The 16,333-nt window shown below is 42.0% G+C and overlaps 1 protein-coding gene across 7 annotated transcripts in view; it reads right to left on the minus strand.

The window, feature by feature from the left end:
- Positions 1–16,333, minus strand: part of Srpk2 (SRSF protein kinase 2) — a 185,823-nt gene that overhangs the window by 55,420 nt on the left and 114,070 nt on the right. For all 7 annotated transcript variants that reach the window (XM_051152132.1, XM_051152129.1, XM_051152130.1 and 4 more), the window contains one exon: positions 12,043–12,194. In XM_051152132.1, the coding sequence (XP_051008089.1) occupies positions 12,043–12,194 (152 nt within the window). The remainder of the gene's footprint in view (positions 1–12,042; positions 12,195–16,333) is intronic.

The raw sequence follows: 16,333 nt of genomic DNA on the forward strand, positions 1-16,333 counted from the left end.
CTGGTAAGTTACCACTAAAGACAGAACTAACATTACCCTAAAAAGACTCTGAGGGCTAATGAGAATCAAATCTATAGACAGTAGGCAGGACTGGACAATAAGCTGGGCTGAGGAAAGTTATTAGCAGAATCAATAAAAGCTTTTCAATAAGAAGGTAAAATTCTCTTAGAATTAGACAAGCCACAAGGGAAATTCTATATAACAGGACAAAAGAAAGTAAATGTTAATCAAATTATACTCATTGCTAGGCTGTAAGTTAAGAAGGCCATCTGTGGACAGAGTTCAGCAGGGCCTTAGAAAGTTGGATATGGAGTTAGGACATGGTACAGCAGTTCTACATCTATCTATCTCAAGAGCAATGAAAACAAATGTCCTGTCATTCACATACAAATATTCATAGCAGCACATTCATAAACAACAGTGAAAACCACTGTAACGTGCACCAAATGATGAGTGAAGACATAAAAGGCGACACACAGATAATGGAATGCTGTTCATTATAAAATTTTAAAAGTGACATATGACACAACACGAGTAAAACTAGAATATCAAACTAAGTAAAAACAGTCAGACTCCATGGGATACATATTATAAAAATCTTATTACGTCATGTTCCTATAATGCAGAAATCCACAGAGACAGAAAGAAATCGGTAGTTAATAAGGGCCAGAGGAAATGGAGAGTAAGGACTGGTAACTGACAATGAAATATGCTTCCTTTAGGATGTACTAAAAGTGTTCTACAAACAATGGTGATAGTTGTAGAACTTGGTGCATATAATGAAAACATTGACATGTTCCTTTTAAAGAGAGGAAGTTATGTATATACATTATACCTCAAGAAATTCTGTGAAGTTAAAAAAAACAAAACAAACAAACAAACAAACAAAACCCCAAAGTTTGCTATTATTTGAGACAAGGTCTCATATAACCCAAGCTGGCCTTCAATTTGCTATATGTAGCTGAGGATGACCTTGAACTCCTGATCCTTCTGCCTTCATATTCCCAGTGACCTATTACAGACCTGCACCTGCCCCATACCTGGTTGAGCAAGGCATCACCTCTTGCCCACTCATCAACAACGAGAACCCCATGTGCCTTGTGAGGCTGACAACAAGAGACCCTGTCTCAAGCAAGGAACAAAGTTGAGGACCCAACGGCACCTCCACAGGCAGGGAGGGGATTGATTTTAAAAAAGAAAATAACCCTTTCATAATCCATTTTATCTCTACACTATATTCCATTTTTTCTTTATACTATATGCCATTTTTCACTGTCCAAGAGAAAAACAATTACTCCAAAAATTACCGTACTGTAGTCTCTGTTTATCGATGCTTTTAAAACACTACCTGAGGCCCCCAAATGAGAATCAAACATGCGAGTTAGATCTCCCAGGAGCAGAGTAAGCACTGATTCGAGGAGCATCTCCAAAGTAAAATGAAGTAAACAGTTATGTCCCAGAGTTTGTAGGCAGAAATGGAGGAAGGAAAGGAGAGAGAGGGAGGAAGGAGCAAGCATGAAAACAGCAGGAGCAACACATGGGCTGTGGACTCTAAAACAACAGGCTGGGCAACAGTTAGGAAAGCCAGTAAGATAAGGGCTGAGGGCAGGCTCAGGGACACAGCCAACTGCAGAGAGCTGGGGAGGCATGTGTGGTGATCACCTCACTGCTGTGTCATGCTGACACAGGTCCTGGGCACAGCAGGAGCGAGGAGCAGGAAGATGATGTCAGACAGCATAGGCTGCTGACGTCAGCCCTCGACTATAGGAGATGAGGTGGAAACAAGTGCTCCTGACATTTAGAATGACTGAAGGGAAAGATTTATTTGTCAAAATAAAATGACAGATAAGTATGAAAAGGCCATCATGATACCGATTACTTTATAAACTAATTTAAAATAACAGTATCATCTTTATCTTCACCCTAAGAGAATTGGGGGAGGGGGAGCTGGAACTAGCCATACAGTCAAGTGTTACTAGGAAATCAGTGATACAGGTATGACCAACTCTACACCCCAAACAGAAAACTCATTACATAGCTGATGTACTCAGAATACCACTGATGCTATCGGCAGTTTTGAGTCTGCTCCAGGCTAAGGTGAGCACAAAGCTTGGTTGCTCTCTTACTGTTCGGATTTCACTTGTATTTTACTTGTGCTTTCTCTAAGTCCATGAATTCTCAAAAGCTTGTCATTAACAGGCTCTCTAAATCTCAGTTTGAATGTATTTACTAACCTTCCCATCATCTGCTTTATTTATCAAGTCTGCTGGACCTGTGTAAGTTGGGAACAATCTACAAGACTGTCCTCACCTTCTGACCACAGAAAATGGATCCTGAAAAATCAGACTTAAGATTTAATAATGGCAAAAAGAACTCACAAAAAGCTACTATACTTCAAATTATAACTTATTACAGCAAAATGGTTAAAATTAGACAAGAGACATCACAAAGCCCAGGGTCCAGGGGAGTTCTGATATTCAGCCCTACACCTGCTGTGAGCTAGTGAGTGCAAAGGTGCCACCGAGGCTTCAACCAGGGCTTCTCCCTAGAGCCTCCGCATCCGGTGTTGGGTAGCAGGGTCTGCCACCTGACGACCGCGAGCTAAACAAAACCATCCAGTGTGCCCCAAGGCCTTCAGATATTCTCAAGAGAGGACACTGAAGGACTAGACTTCATTCCCCAGAAATGACAAGGGCAAGGTTAAAATCTTTACTATACTCTGCTTATATTATCTCCTGGTTCCTAGGTTTTAAATTCTAGTTGCTTTCTCAACAACTCTACTACATATTACAATCAACAAAATTCCCCCCACTCCAACAACTGTCAATTCATGGTTTCTGTTAGAAGTCCCCAAACTATTTTTCCCTTTTTTAAAGTAAGGATACTTAATTGAAAATTAATATGCATATTTATTCCATATATATACATATATATTATATATACATGAAATGTGACATTTTGATATATGTAACACTATTATTTCCAATAAGAAAAAAAGGCAACTTATAAAACCATAACACAAGACACAATATTAAAAAAAAAAAAAAAAAATCAAAAAAAAAATCAAAAAAAAAAAACAAAAAAAAAAAAAACACACAACGTGGCCCAGAAAAGGTACAATAGAATAAATGTGATTATGGCTAGAATGCAGCTTACCTGCAGAACTTGGCTAAATATTTGTCTCTGAATCTCTGTATAGCACGCAAAAACCAAAACAGATAAGACATAATAAGCACCCTCGTAGTTCAGGGTCCACTGGGGTGTACAAGGTCAGGAGCATTACTTGTCCTCCACACACAGGCTCCAGCTCCATTGGCCCTTCCACAACTGCCCTCCACACATGCAAGAGCTCACCAAACTCAACAGACCACCTCCAACAAGCTCTTTGCCTCGCTTCATCACACCCATGCTTACAATCCCAGCATTTGTGAGGTGGAAGTTGGGAGGCAGAAATCAGGATTGAAGGCCATCCTTGGATACATGGTTCAGCCTAGGCTACATAAACCTATCTCCAAACAACAACAAAATATACATACATACATATATGTACACATAACATATACATATATTTTTAAATATATGTATCAATGACATTACATAACATTACATTAATAATGATACCATCCGCAACATTAAATTTTCCATTAATATGCATTAACTAGAAAGCATCTCTATACAAAAAAAATTACATTGGGCAGTAAATGTTCCTCTTTTTTTCTAAACATTTTTCCCAGTGTACAGAGGTTCCATTTACAGAGTTTGAAGAAATAGAAATATGGACCCAAAAACATGGCTCAGTGGTTAGGAGTGCTGGGGGTAGGGGGGCACTATAAATCTCACAACCCAAGCACAGCTAGCTACTGTCAAATGGTTTTTCCTTTATTCTTGTATGTGTGTCTACATATATGAGAGGACCTGTCCGGTAGTGAGGGCTGTGTGAGTGCACATGTGGTGGTGGCCTGAAGTTGACGTTAAGAATCTTTCTTGATTGTTCTCCCACATTACTCTTTTTACTGAGTTCCTCAGTAAAAAACAAAGAGCATTGATACACATGGTCTCATTAGCCAACTTGCTTTGGAGACTCCCTGGCTAGGCTTTCTGACGCAAAAATTACAGGAGGGCGACCACGTCTACCTACCGTTCGAGTGGGTTCTGGGGATCTAAACTCTGGCCCTCTTGCTTCTAGGCAATCAGCAATAACTGCTAAGCCATCTCCCCAGATCCTCCAACAGTTTTTTAATTGATGTAAGATTTACATATTAATATAATAAAAGCTAAAATCCTTGTGTGTACAATGTTTTTTTTTTTGGCAAATACTTATTCCCTTTTCAACAGCAATGGGCCAGAATCTCTCGAGTCTCCATTTGAAAATGCAGTGGGGCCTTAAGAACCAAGTTCTAAAACACCTACTACTTTAATTAAGATTGTGTGCATAACTAGAAGTTTTTAAGATATAAAAACAAATAGAAATGGACAAATATATTCTATTAAACACTTGAGACTACATGATAGCATTTCAATAGAGAAAAACAAGTGTTCCAATTGACAAGGTTTTTCGATCAGGCACTGTTAGGACCTGAGTAATTTTCATAACAGGAACTGTACTAAGCATAGAAGATTTCAACAACATTCCAGAGCTCTACTCAATAGATGCCAGTGGAACATCCTCAACTATAGAAAGCAAAAAATAATCTCCCAACATCACAAACAGAAAACTATTCCACTCCTCAATAAAGAACTACTGACACAGGACAGACTTTTAGGTAAGTATCACACAAGTGCTGCTGTTTTCTTTTTCTTTTTCTTTTTTCTTTCTTTTCTTTTTTTTTTTTTTTTTTTTTTGGTTTTTTTGAGACAGGGTTTCTCTGTGTAGCCTTGGCCATCCTGGACTCACTTTGTAGACCAGGCTGGCCTCGAACTCACAGCGATCCGCCTGCCTCTGCCTCCCGAGTGCTGGGATTAAAGGCGTGTGCCACCACACGCGGCTGCTGCTGTTTTCTTAAAAGAAAAAATTCACACTGTAATGACCTGGGTTATGTACACTAAGGAAAAGGAGGGAATTAAGTATAAAGCCAGTCAAACTTAGGAGCACCACATTAAATTCAGACTATCAAATCTAGCCAGTTTACACTCCCAACAGATGAAAAGTAGACAAAGAGGTGGAAGTTTGTGTGTTCAGGAAAGAAGTCTAAGTCCATAAATAATTACTTGTAACATGCTTCTAAGATACTGCTCATATTTCTAGGGATACAATCTGCATTCCACTCAAACATGTACCATTTCTAAGAAATCTGGAATATGCGGCAGCTATTTTAAATGTTAATGAAGAAATGAAAAACCTGGACTTATAGTTTATAGGTCCTTCAGGCCTGCGACCAGATCACACGCTGCCTTCTCGGACAAACAGTCTCAACACTCTCAAACTCAGAGATACATCCTCGATTCCTTAGATTGAAGTTTTCCACCTCTAGAGCTGAGATTAAAGGCATCCACACCACTCTCTGGTCCCACACTGCCCATTTTAAGAGACTTTTTTGTCATAATAAAAAAGTATTTACTGCACCTGGATAGCTCAGACGTAGTCAGGTTTACAAAATACACAGCCTTTAAGCACAAGAATATTTCATATTAGTAAAAAGGAGATCATAGGTGTGTCGTCAGGGTCGTGGGTTCGGGCCCCACGTTGGGCGCCAGATGTTGACTCTGTTTCTTAGCAATTAAACTTTATTATGCAACCCAACTAGCTTATACAAGAAGGAAAAAGGTTAAATCGTCAAAAGAGTGAACCTTCCGGTAGCCGGTCCACGGGACGGATCCTTAGGTGTCTCTCTGGCCGGCGTGCTGATCCAGCTTGTCCGCTGCCCCTGCACGCTCTCCCTGTCGCCGACTTTGTTTTTTTCTCTTCCCCAACTCCTTCAGTCACGTGGGAAGGACCAGCTCCTTCTCCCAGTGAGGGTCCATTAGAAAGACAATAGTCCAGGTGGGGTTCCCAGGTCTGCTTCCTGAATTCCAGACCCAGGATGGCTCCACTCAGTCTGTCACAAGGTATTCATGGGGTGCCCCAAGGGTAAAGCCCGCCAAGACTGCTCCCACCTGTGATAAAGCTTACTCCTTCCCACATAGGTGAACATCAAATAAATGTATAATCCTAACAGTGCTGTGCTGGTGGGACTGCTGTGAGTAGAGAGGAGGTCCTAATAGCTGACTAGAGTTTTATGAAGGCTTATCTAAGGAAACATGTTTTCATACCAAGCCAGACCACAACTCTGCTGAAATCAATGTCTCAAAAAGGATGCAGTGATGACTCACCACAAAGCTGCCCACTTATCAAAGAATAACTTAAGAACAACAAAATGAGGACCTGGGAGCCAGGAGGCGCAATGCAGCCTGCAATAGCAAAGCCGTGAGCCTATCATTGCCACTCAATAGGGCTCTGTAGCAGGTATGCGCTTAGGGTTCCAGATAGGAGCATCAGGCCATTCAAAGCAATGCTTTCCCTTAGGGCAGTGGTTCTCAAGCTGTGGGCCGTGACCCCATTTGCATGGGTCACATATCAGATACTTGTGTTACAATTTATAACAGTGGCAAAATCAGAGTTATGAAGTAGCAACAAAATGATCTTCTGGATGGGGGTCCCCACAACATGAAGAACTGTATTAAAGGGTCACTGTGTCAGGAAGGTTGAGAAGCACTGCCTTAGACAGTGACTCACTCACACACACAAGTGGAGAGTGGAATAAAGGGCCAGCACCTCATTGCAGCTTTGGACTTTTTGAAGTATGGTACATGGGCTGGAGAGATGGCTCAGTGCATAACAGTTCTTGCTGTGCAAACCTGAGGATCTGAGTGCAGAGCCCCAGCAACCACATAAAGCTAGGGTGTGGCTGCATGCACCTATAACTCCAGGGGAGATCACCCATATAGAAGTACCATACACACTGTAGGTGAAGACTCTCAAGGAGTGTACGGTGTGGACTACCGACTCCTAGAATCTCAAAAGTTCTCTGTGATGAAGGCATTTATGCAGACTCATGATGCAAGTACATATTACCCAAGACCTCCTGGAAGTGTGTGCTCACAGGCTGCGCCCAGATGCAACCCATGTGCTTTGGTTTGGAAGGAGAAACTGAATAAACCACACAGACTATTGCTTCAGTTCCTACTCAGACAACTGCCCAGAGGTGACATACAAGAAAGAGCAAGCAGTGCTGGCAGCTGTTTAGAGACTAACGACACCCTCCTCCATAAGACAGATGAGTGCAGTCTAAGGGAACCAGTTGTCCACAGGGACATCAGAAACATACACCAGAGGATAGATCCTACAGGGGGATGACTGAACAGAGACAGGCACTTGCATTCTTTACAGACAGCAGGCCACATACTTCACTCCCACTTTAACCCCCATAAAATCTTAAGATGCAAGATACTACATATTACGTAGGGGGTGATATTATTATATTGTAGGTGAAATTTTGAAGACCTGGGCTGGAGAGGTGGCTCAGAGGTTAAGCGCGCTGCCTGTTTCTTCCAAAGGTCCTGAGTTCAATTCCCAATAACTACATGGTGGCTCACAACCATCTATTATGAGATCTGGTGCCCTCTTCTGGTGTGCAGGTGTGAACACACAAGCAGAACACTATATACATGATATATAGACAGACAGACAGACAGAAAGACAGACAGACAGACAGGCAGGCAGGCAGGCAATTTTTTAAAGCCCTCTAACCACCAAAGCATGGGTCCACCCATTTAAAACAAAAAACAAAAAAATCGAAGACCTGAGGTAAAAATAATTGTCAAAGGACACAGAGTCAAAAAGCAAGAGCCATGGTCTAAACCCAGGTCTCTCAGAAACTAGTTGATAATGTTCCTGGACAGTCACAGCTGGGCAAGCTGGCACAGACAGAAGCGATGAAAATGCACTAGCAACAGCAGAAATTTAATTACTGATCTTTATGTTGAAATGGATAGTTTACAGTTTTTAAGTAGACCTGAAACTTGAGGCAGTAAGAAGACTAATCAGATACAACCCAGTTGGTCATGATCAACTAAGAACAGCAGCGCCTCAAGGGCATGCGGGTACTATGGAGCAACAGGCTCCAGGCTACAGCCGCCCTCGCTGCAATACCTATTCCTTCTTTGGTGAACATTCTTCTGCAAAGAGAAAGGGGATGTGGTGCACTGTGTTAGTGATAATGTCTTTTTGTTTTGTTTCGTTTTTGATTTTATTAATTTATTCAGATTACAACTCAATTGTTATCTGATAATGTCTTATTTTCAGAGAGCTGAAAGTGGCTTTTAGGAACAGAGGCAATGTAAACAAGAACACAAGACACCTTGGCTATGTAAAATATAACTCTTCCCTGAGAAAGGAGTCCTTCCTTAACAAGCCAGTCCGAAAGCTACCAGGCAGCAGAGAACAAGTACACAGCAGCTAAGACAGAGAGGGAGAAGCAGCAGATACAGTGGTGTCTGCTACCAGCAATTTAGCATACACAGAGAAAATAGCTAAGTACACACTGCAAAGATGAGAGTCAGGTCTGCAATTACAGTGACTACAAAAATGGAAAAGGAGAGAACTAGGCTGAATCTTCTGACACAGCAGTAGAATTAGAGCTATCAGATTAAGCCCAGTATACACACAAAAGAATACAGACGTAAACATAAAAGGTATGTGTGTCCCGAGCTTGATAAGGTTTTGGAAGCAGTAATAATAACTATTATCACTAATGAAGTTAATTAAAGTCACCCTAACACTAATGAAGATGCGTGATATGCAGCTCTTGTTTCCCAGATACTGTTCTTCACAAGAAAACACCCAGAGTTCCATATGAAAAGGCTTATTCTAGTTAGGATAAGAAAATATAAATCTAGAATGTCTTATGGTATTTGAAGGTTGTTTCAGAAATTAAAAATGAGTGTTCAAAATGACTGAGACATTTCAAAAGAATATACAAAGGGGCCCTACGGTCTGAATGTGGGGTAACTCAAGCACCAAAACAAGTGAAGATGATCCAGTGAAGTGTACTAAGAAAAAGATCCATGACAAGTGAGTCGCCCTGACATACAGTCAGATGGCTGGAGTAGGACAGACATATCGACTAAAACATCCATGCAGCCTCAAAGTAATTCTCAACAAGATACCTATTAATTAACTGGAAGGAAGAATAACTGTAGTAGAGAGATCTGACACCCCCATCTTAAGTGATGCTATCCCCAGCCATGGACTAAGTCAAACCTGTATATCACCTGTTAAGACACTGAGAAGAACACAGTACAAACTTGGAGGTTTTGTGAAGGTCACAAAAACCAAGAAAATACTGAATAACTCCCAAATCGATTAAATGAACAAAAAAGCAAAGTGTAATATGATTCTATCACATAATCACTTTATATAAAGAGTATATCAGGCAACTAGCAAATTCAAAATTAAGTGTGATGGTTGAATGGGGCTGACATCAGCATTAACTTCCCGATCTGAGAGTTGTGCTGTGGTTTAAGTTCAACCAGTTTTGAGGTCGAAAGCTCTTTTTTCTATCTAAGAAGGAAAGAATGAGAAGGCCACAGTTCTTCCTCAATCCATTCTGAGGATTCTGTTATGGTTTAATCTTCAGTGTATTTCAAGGGGCACGTGTTGAAGGCTTGGCCAACAGCCCACAATGCCAATGGGAAGTAACAGACCCTTTACAAGGTGGAACCTATGGAAGGAAGGAGGGTTACTATAGAGCATGTCCTCTAAACTGCCTATTAGGACCCTAACGTCTTCCTTCCTCTCCTTTCTGACCACTTTCTAGACATGCCCTGACACAACAGAGACAAGCAGGCACAGACTGAGCCCTGGTGCTATGAATTAAAACCTTTTCTTCCTTTTGATTATCTCAAACAATTTTGTCACACCAACAGAAATCTGATGAATATAAACAAATCCTTTGGATGCATTTCTATCCATGATCTTCGACAAAGACACCTGGCAGACACAGTGCTCAGAGTGACAGCATGAGAGTAAGAGAGAGAGTCTAACACCACCAGCATGAGCACGCAGCTGAGCATGCGCACACAGACGAGAGCTGTCACCAGCACTGGCAAGCTGTCTTGAGACTGACAGTAGTACTCTTTAGAATCCTTAGGGTTCCACAGAGTTTACCTAGAGCCAGGCCTAAGTGGAGGATTCTTTTCTCTTAGTCCTCTGTCTGGGAATGGAACGTCCCCCGGGCTGGTTCAGAGGTCTGAAGAAATATGAGAACTGGCTTCACCCCCTGACCCACACGGTGAACAGCACAGTGCCCGTGCCAGCGCTGCAGGACGCATGTGCTCGAGAGAGCAGCTCCTGAATAATGATTACTGCAGTCAACAGCAAGATCACAAAACAGGAGTGCACAGCCCGCCGTGACAACTGCTTTTTCCAAACCAAGAGACACACACAGGGAGGATGACGAACTCATTCCTTCTTCTGTCTTTTCCAAACTTCATCTCTTATCTCTTGTATCTCTATCACAATGACAGACCATGAAATCAGTGATTCTAGGGCCTGGAGAGCCAGCTCATCCAAAGGACACGGGTTCAATTCCCTGCACTCACATAGTGGCTCACAACCACTTATAGCTCCAGTTCCAGGGGATCTGATGCCCTCTTAGGAGTTCTGACAGCACCAGGTACACTTGTGGTGCTCATGCACAGGTGTGAGTAAAACTTGCATACACATAAAAAATTTTTTTAAATCTCAATTTAAAAATAAGAAAGAACGAGAGACATGCTAATTCTATGGGTAAACTCCTGTCCCTATGAGAGATTCAGATTACAAGAGCCGAGTTCTTATACTTTCACACCAGAATAGCTCAGCCTGTTCTCAGCAGACAACTGAATCTCAGCAGCACTAGTGGTTGCACCTATTAGATGGTGATAAACTGCTAACTAAGCACTACTGGCCCAGAGATCCCCTAAGGGGTCACAGTTTGCTCACGTAAGCATCTTCTGTCATCCTACCCTTACGATATACAGAAGCTGAACTACATGCTTACAATCGGCAGCAGGTAAACTATGTACCAACAACACAGCAGCTCGGAATTACAGGGAATAAAAATCCAAGTGAGCAAGACAAGCAACAGAGACAGGCCAAGAGACACCGAGACTTCCTGTCATTCGAGACATCAGATTCCAGTCTGTACAAAGTACAACAACCAGCTCCTGGTATTCTCGGTGTTCATCACACACCATGCTTGCCACTTAGGAGTTTGATTGCATAAACACAAAAGCATCCACTTTATTGAGCGGTGGTGGAACATGCCTTTAACCCCAGCACTTGGGAGGCAGGTCTCCGCATTCAAGGACAGCTTTGTCTGCGGAGTCAGTTTCAGGACAGCCAGGGCTACACTGAGAAACTCTGAAGAAAGAAAGAGAAAGAAAGAAAGAAAAAGAAAGAAAGAAAGAAAGAAAGAAAGAAAGAAAGAAAGACGGACGGAGGGAGGGAGGGAGGCTACTTCAGTAGTTTCTGTATCTTCCATAGAATGAGAACAAAGCCTACCACACCACACAGCAGCAGAAACCACCCGCAGAATGTCTTTTTTCTTATGTACAATGCCAGGAACATCTCTCTTTGTAAACAACGTGCATGCTTTCTTCCCACAGTGATGAGTACTAGGTGATGTGACGCTACACAGGTAAGGGAATGTCTCTCTTAGCCCAGCGGGCATCAAGGCTTGCATAAAGCTAAAAGTCAAATCTGAGAGTTATAATTTGCTTCTGCTAGGAGCCCAGGACCTAATACTTCCTATGCTCTTCTTGGATGGTCTATTGTGCCCATTATCTTCAACTGTAAGAGATCAAATGTGGTTAAAATGCCTACAGTATGTGAAACATAGATATTTTTCTTTCTCTTACAATTTTCTATGGCCTTCTAGATTTTCTGGCATCATTCTATAGTCAACTTGGGAGGCAAAATTAATAAATATCAAGTAGCTTACAATACTAACTCCCCTTGCCCACCCTACAACCTACAGGGCAGCACAGGAAAAGAACGCCCACCCCGTCATTCCAGCACATTACCTTTGCAGTAATCTGCGGGGTCCTCCTGCTCTTCATCGTCTGATCCCAGAATCTCCTCCTCTGGCTCTGGGGGCGCTGGGTCTGGCAGTGGTGGCGGCGGTGGCGGTGGTGGAGGAGGAGGAACTAAAGGAGCTTTCTGTTGAGGCTCCGGCCTAAAACAGCAGGAAAAAAAAGATCTATTTACAAGATGGAAATCATGCATTTCAGGCAAATTTGTGTTTCTTAGTGTGAGGAAAAATAAAACTTGTCACACATTAAAAAGAAATGCCAATTAAAGTCATTTCACTCATTTTAGTTTCATTCAAACAATGCTTTATCACATAGGCTGGGGACAGTGGCAACCTTTCCTTTCATTAATGGAGTGTGTTTTACAAGCATCCATTTATTCAGATTCAATATTTAAGGCTTGACAATGCTATAAAATTTTATTATAGTGAGAGAGTACCCTCCCCCGTGATGCACAACTGTATGTTATAACAAAGTCAGCCATCAGAGGAAAGATGCTAGCTTATCCTAATGTGTAGAACCTGGGCCAGAGAAATGGCCTCAAACATGTACTCATTCATTCATTCATTCATTCATTCATTTTGAAGGGAAAATATGACCTCTTGGCTGAATCTAAGATCCCTACCGGCCTTCACTACATCGTTCTTAGCGTGAGTTAACTATAACTAATGAATATGACTTATCAATTAAATAACTCAAACTTCCACAAGCAATAAAGAAAGGCAGGAAGAGTGAGACTCAGGAGAGATTCCAAATGCCATTAGAAAGCAGTAGAACTGCCAATGCAAACACAGCCAAGTATCATCACCTTTACCAGGACAACTGAAGAACACACTAAGAAAGACAGGGCTTGCATGCATTTCCACATAAAAGGCAGGAACCCTGAAAGAGTCGGCTGTTACCCAGGGTAGCAGACATTAGGATCCCAGTGGCACACTAGAGGGAATAGTCAACACAGGCCGCACTTCACAAGAAGGGCCCAAAATCACAACAGGACTTAGGGAAGTGCCACATTTCCCTGGAAGCTTTAAAGACTGCCCAGGAATGGAGGAAGTGGGAAGCAAAGACTTGTCACAGCTTCTCCACTTCCCCTGAGGAAGACTGACAGGCGGGTCAGAAAGGCAAGCATCACACCTTTTCCCAGAGCAAACTGCTCCGAGTTGGCAAAATCTATCTGACCAATTTGTTCAGGACACTTTGAAAGCAGCTAGAAATCTAACTCATGTAGACAAAGTACTTGAATGTATTCCTATCAATTACTTTAGACAAACTGCCATGGCCTATATCACAAAACTACAGAGATATCTGGCACATGCGATGCTAATTAAAGGCCCACGTTGCTTACCAAGTTTAGCCACTCACCAGTAACATGCATATACATAAATGTGTACACACATATAGCTGTAGCCACCAAAAACGTATCTCGACACAGACAAATGTCCTATAAAGAGTACTGGATTTCGTACATACAACTTCTCCTCAGCACAACAGAGAACACCTGTGATTGGGGAAAGAATTTCTTTTGAGACCCTCAGAACCTGTGTCTCAAATATTAACCCAGCCACTGCACAGCCTCTATAGCTCAAGAAACTTCCAGACTTTCTGTTCTAAGGAAAGGCCCTAACTCCTTTCAGTAAGGACTACACTGATCACAACACAGACAGAAAGTACTTGAAATTCAGTTCTATCAGTTAGAAGATGGGCAGGATACTATGTTGAGTAACTTTAAAAATGTTGATGGCCATATAGTTCACGTGTTATCATATCGAAACAGCTGGAACTGTGCTGCCTAATACAGCAGCCACTAGCCACAAAACCGAGGTATGTTGTGTGAAAAGCACACTGGAACTCTAAAGCAGTACAAAACAGGTAAAATATTTTAGCATTTTTTTATGCACTACATTTAAGATCTCTTATGCAAGAGTTAAATTAAAGTGCATTACTAACATTAGTTTCACTCAACGTTTTACTTTATTTAATGTGGACACTGGGACCTTAAGTTACAAGGAAGATACATTCTGTATTTCTACTGGACCAGAGCAGATGCTTAGCCTCAAGTTTACACTCCTGGTCACACTGGTGATGACAATTTCTTCTAAACCATTTCTTAATGACCTACCACATAGTAATTGACACCATTTCTCAAAGCAGTTCACCATTGTAAGTACCGATGTAATATCCAAACACTGTGCCCCAATTATTATTATTTTTAATCCAACTGTACTTGTCACTGCTGTCACATGGAGAAGGCAGGTCTTTCTTTTAAAGAAGACACACCCTGGCATCTGTGAGAAAGAAAGCAGGTTTGCTCCTTTCCTTCCTTAAAAACAGGGCCTTATTGTAGAAAAGGCTGGCCTCAAACATGCCATGTAGCGGAGACAGGCTTTGAACTACTGATCTTCCTGCCTCTCTCTCTTTCAAATACTAGAATGACAGCATGCACCACAGATCAAGCTGTCGGTCTGAGTGCACTGCCAAGCACGTGGAAGTATCAACCATCTGAAAGACCAAGGGAGACAGGATATCTCAGAAGTACAGGCTTGTGAAGCACGCCAGTAGGTCAGAAGACAACTGCCATCCATGCTGATGAACACCATGAAGAAGCTGCTCCAGAACCAGGGCCAGGTATAATGGCACAAGCCATTAAGCCCAGCACTTGTGGGAGCCGCAGAAGCGGAGTTAGGAGTTCGAGGCCAGCCAGGTCTACATAGTTGAGCTCCAGGACAGCCAGAGCTATATTACCACCACCACCACCACCACCACCACCACCTCTACACAAGAAATATTAGAAACACATAAAAATAAGACTGGAGAGGAACTATAAATATTTTCAATAAGAGTGCCAAGACAAGCCAGATGTGGTGGTGCATGCCTTTGATCCCAGCACTCGGGAGGCAGAGGCAGGTGGATCAGCCATGAATTTGAGGCCAGCCTGATCTACAAAGGGAGTCCAGGACAGCCAAGGCTACACAGAGAAACCCTATCTCGAAAACCAAGAATTAAAAATAAAAATAAGAATGCCAAGACAAACAGTGTAAGACAGAAATTTTTTGAAGAAACGGTGCTGGAATAAACAAAAAGGTGCACTGTGGGATGGGGTGCTGGGGAGACTGATGTGAGGTTACTGCTTGCTGCTCCTCCAGAGGACCAAGGGTTAGCTCCATAGTGGGCTGCTCACAACTATGTGTAACTACAGCTCCAGGGCTCTATCTAACAACCTCTTCCAACCTCCACAAGCACCCAGGCTCATGGCATATACTCATGTATAAGTAATTAAACAATGTTGAATGCCTGATATGTACATATAAATACTATTCTAACGTGGATCAAAAACTTGAAAGAAAGATCTAGAAGTCTCAGAAACACAGAGAATCTCCTTGATCTTGAGTTAGGCAGTGCTTTTTATACACAATACCAAAAACAATCAACAAAAGAAAAAATAAACTGTACTTCATCATAATTAAAAAAACTTTTAAACAGGCAAAATTGCTCAGAGGGGTAAAGGTACCTCTCGCCAAGCATGATGGCCTGAGTTCAAATGCAGGGACCCAAACGATGGAGGAAGAGGAAGAACATTCTCAAGTTCCTCTGACGAAAATGCAGGGGAAATGTCGACACTCAACAAAAAGGAATGAATGAAGTCACAAAACGAGAACTACTCCGGGAGCTACTCTATCGATCTATATCTCCTCTCTCTCTCTCTCTCTCTCTCTCTCTCTCTCTCTCTCTCTCTCTTTGTGTGTGTGTGCGTGTGTGTGTGCGCGTGCGCTCGCGTGCACTGTACACAGAGGCTAGAGGCCAATCTTGAGTGTCAATCCTTAGAAGTTGCTCATCCCATTTATTGATACGTGGTCTCTCACTGGGACCCCAGGCTGGCAGATAAGTCAGCCCCAGAGAACCTTCTGTCTCCTCCTCAATACTGCTGGGATTTTAAGCCCCCTTCCCACCCCCATCACCATGCCTAGCTTCCAAAGGAAAAGCTTTCATTCACCACCACACACACACACACACACACACACACACACACACACACACAAAATCAAGAAAACAAAGAGCCCATTCAACAGGAGAAAATATTTCAAAATCATATAACTGAAAAGAGACTTACTTGTATCCTAGAACATACAAAGAACTCACACAACTAAAAATTTAAAAAAATCACTAATACAGAAATGGGAAAAGAAACTAGGAATGTAGTTCAATGGTGTGGCACTTGCTCCTCAACAAGGTTCTAAGTTCAATCACAAACACCAAGAGTAGATGATTAGGATGGATATTTCTCAAA

Source organism: Acomys russatus, chromosome 10, assembly GCF_903995435.1.
Source record: "Acomys russatus chromosome 10, mAcoRus1.1, whole genome shotgun sequence".
NCBI lineage: Eukaryota > Metazoa > Chordata > Mammalia > Rodentia > Muridae > Acomys > Acomys russatus.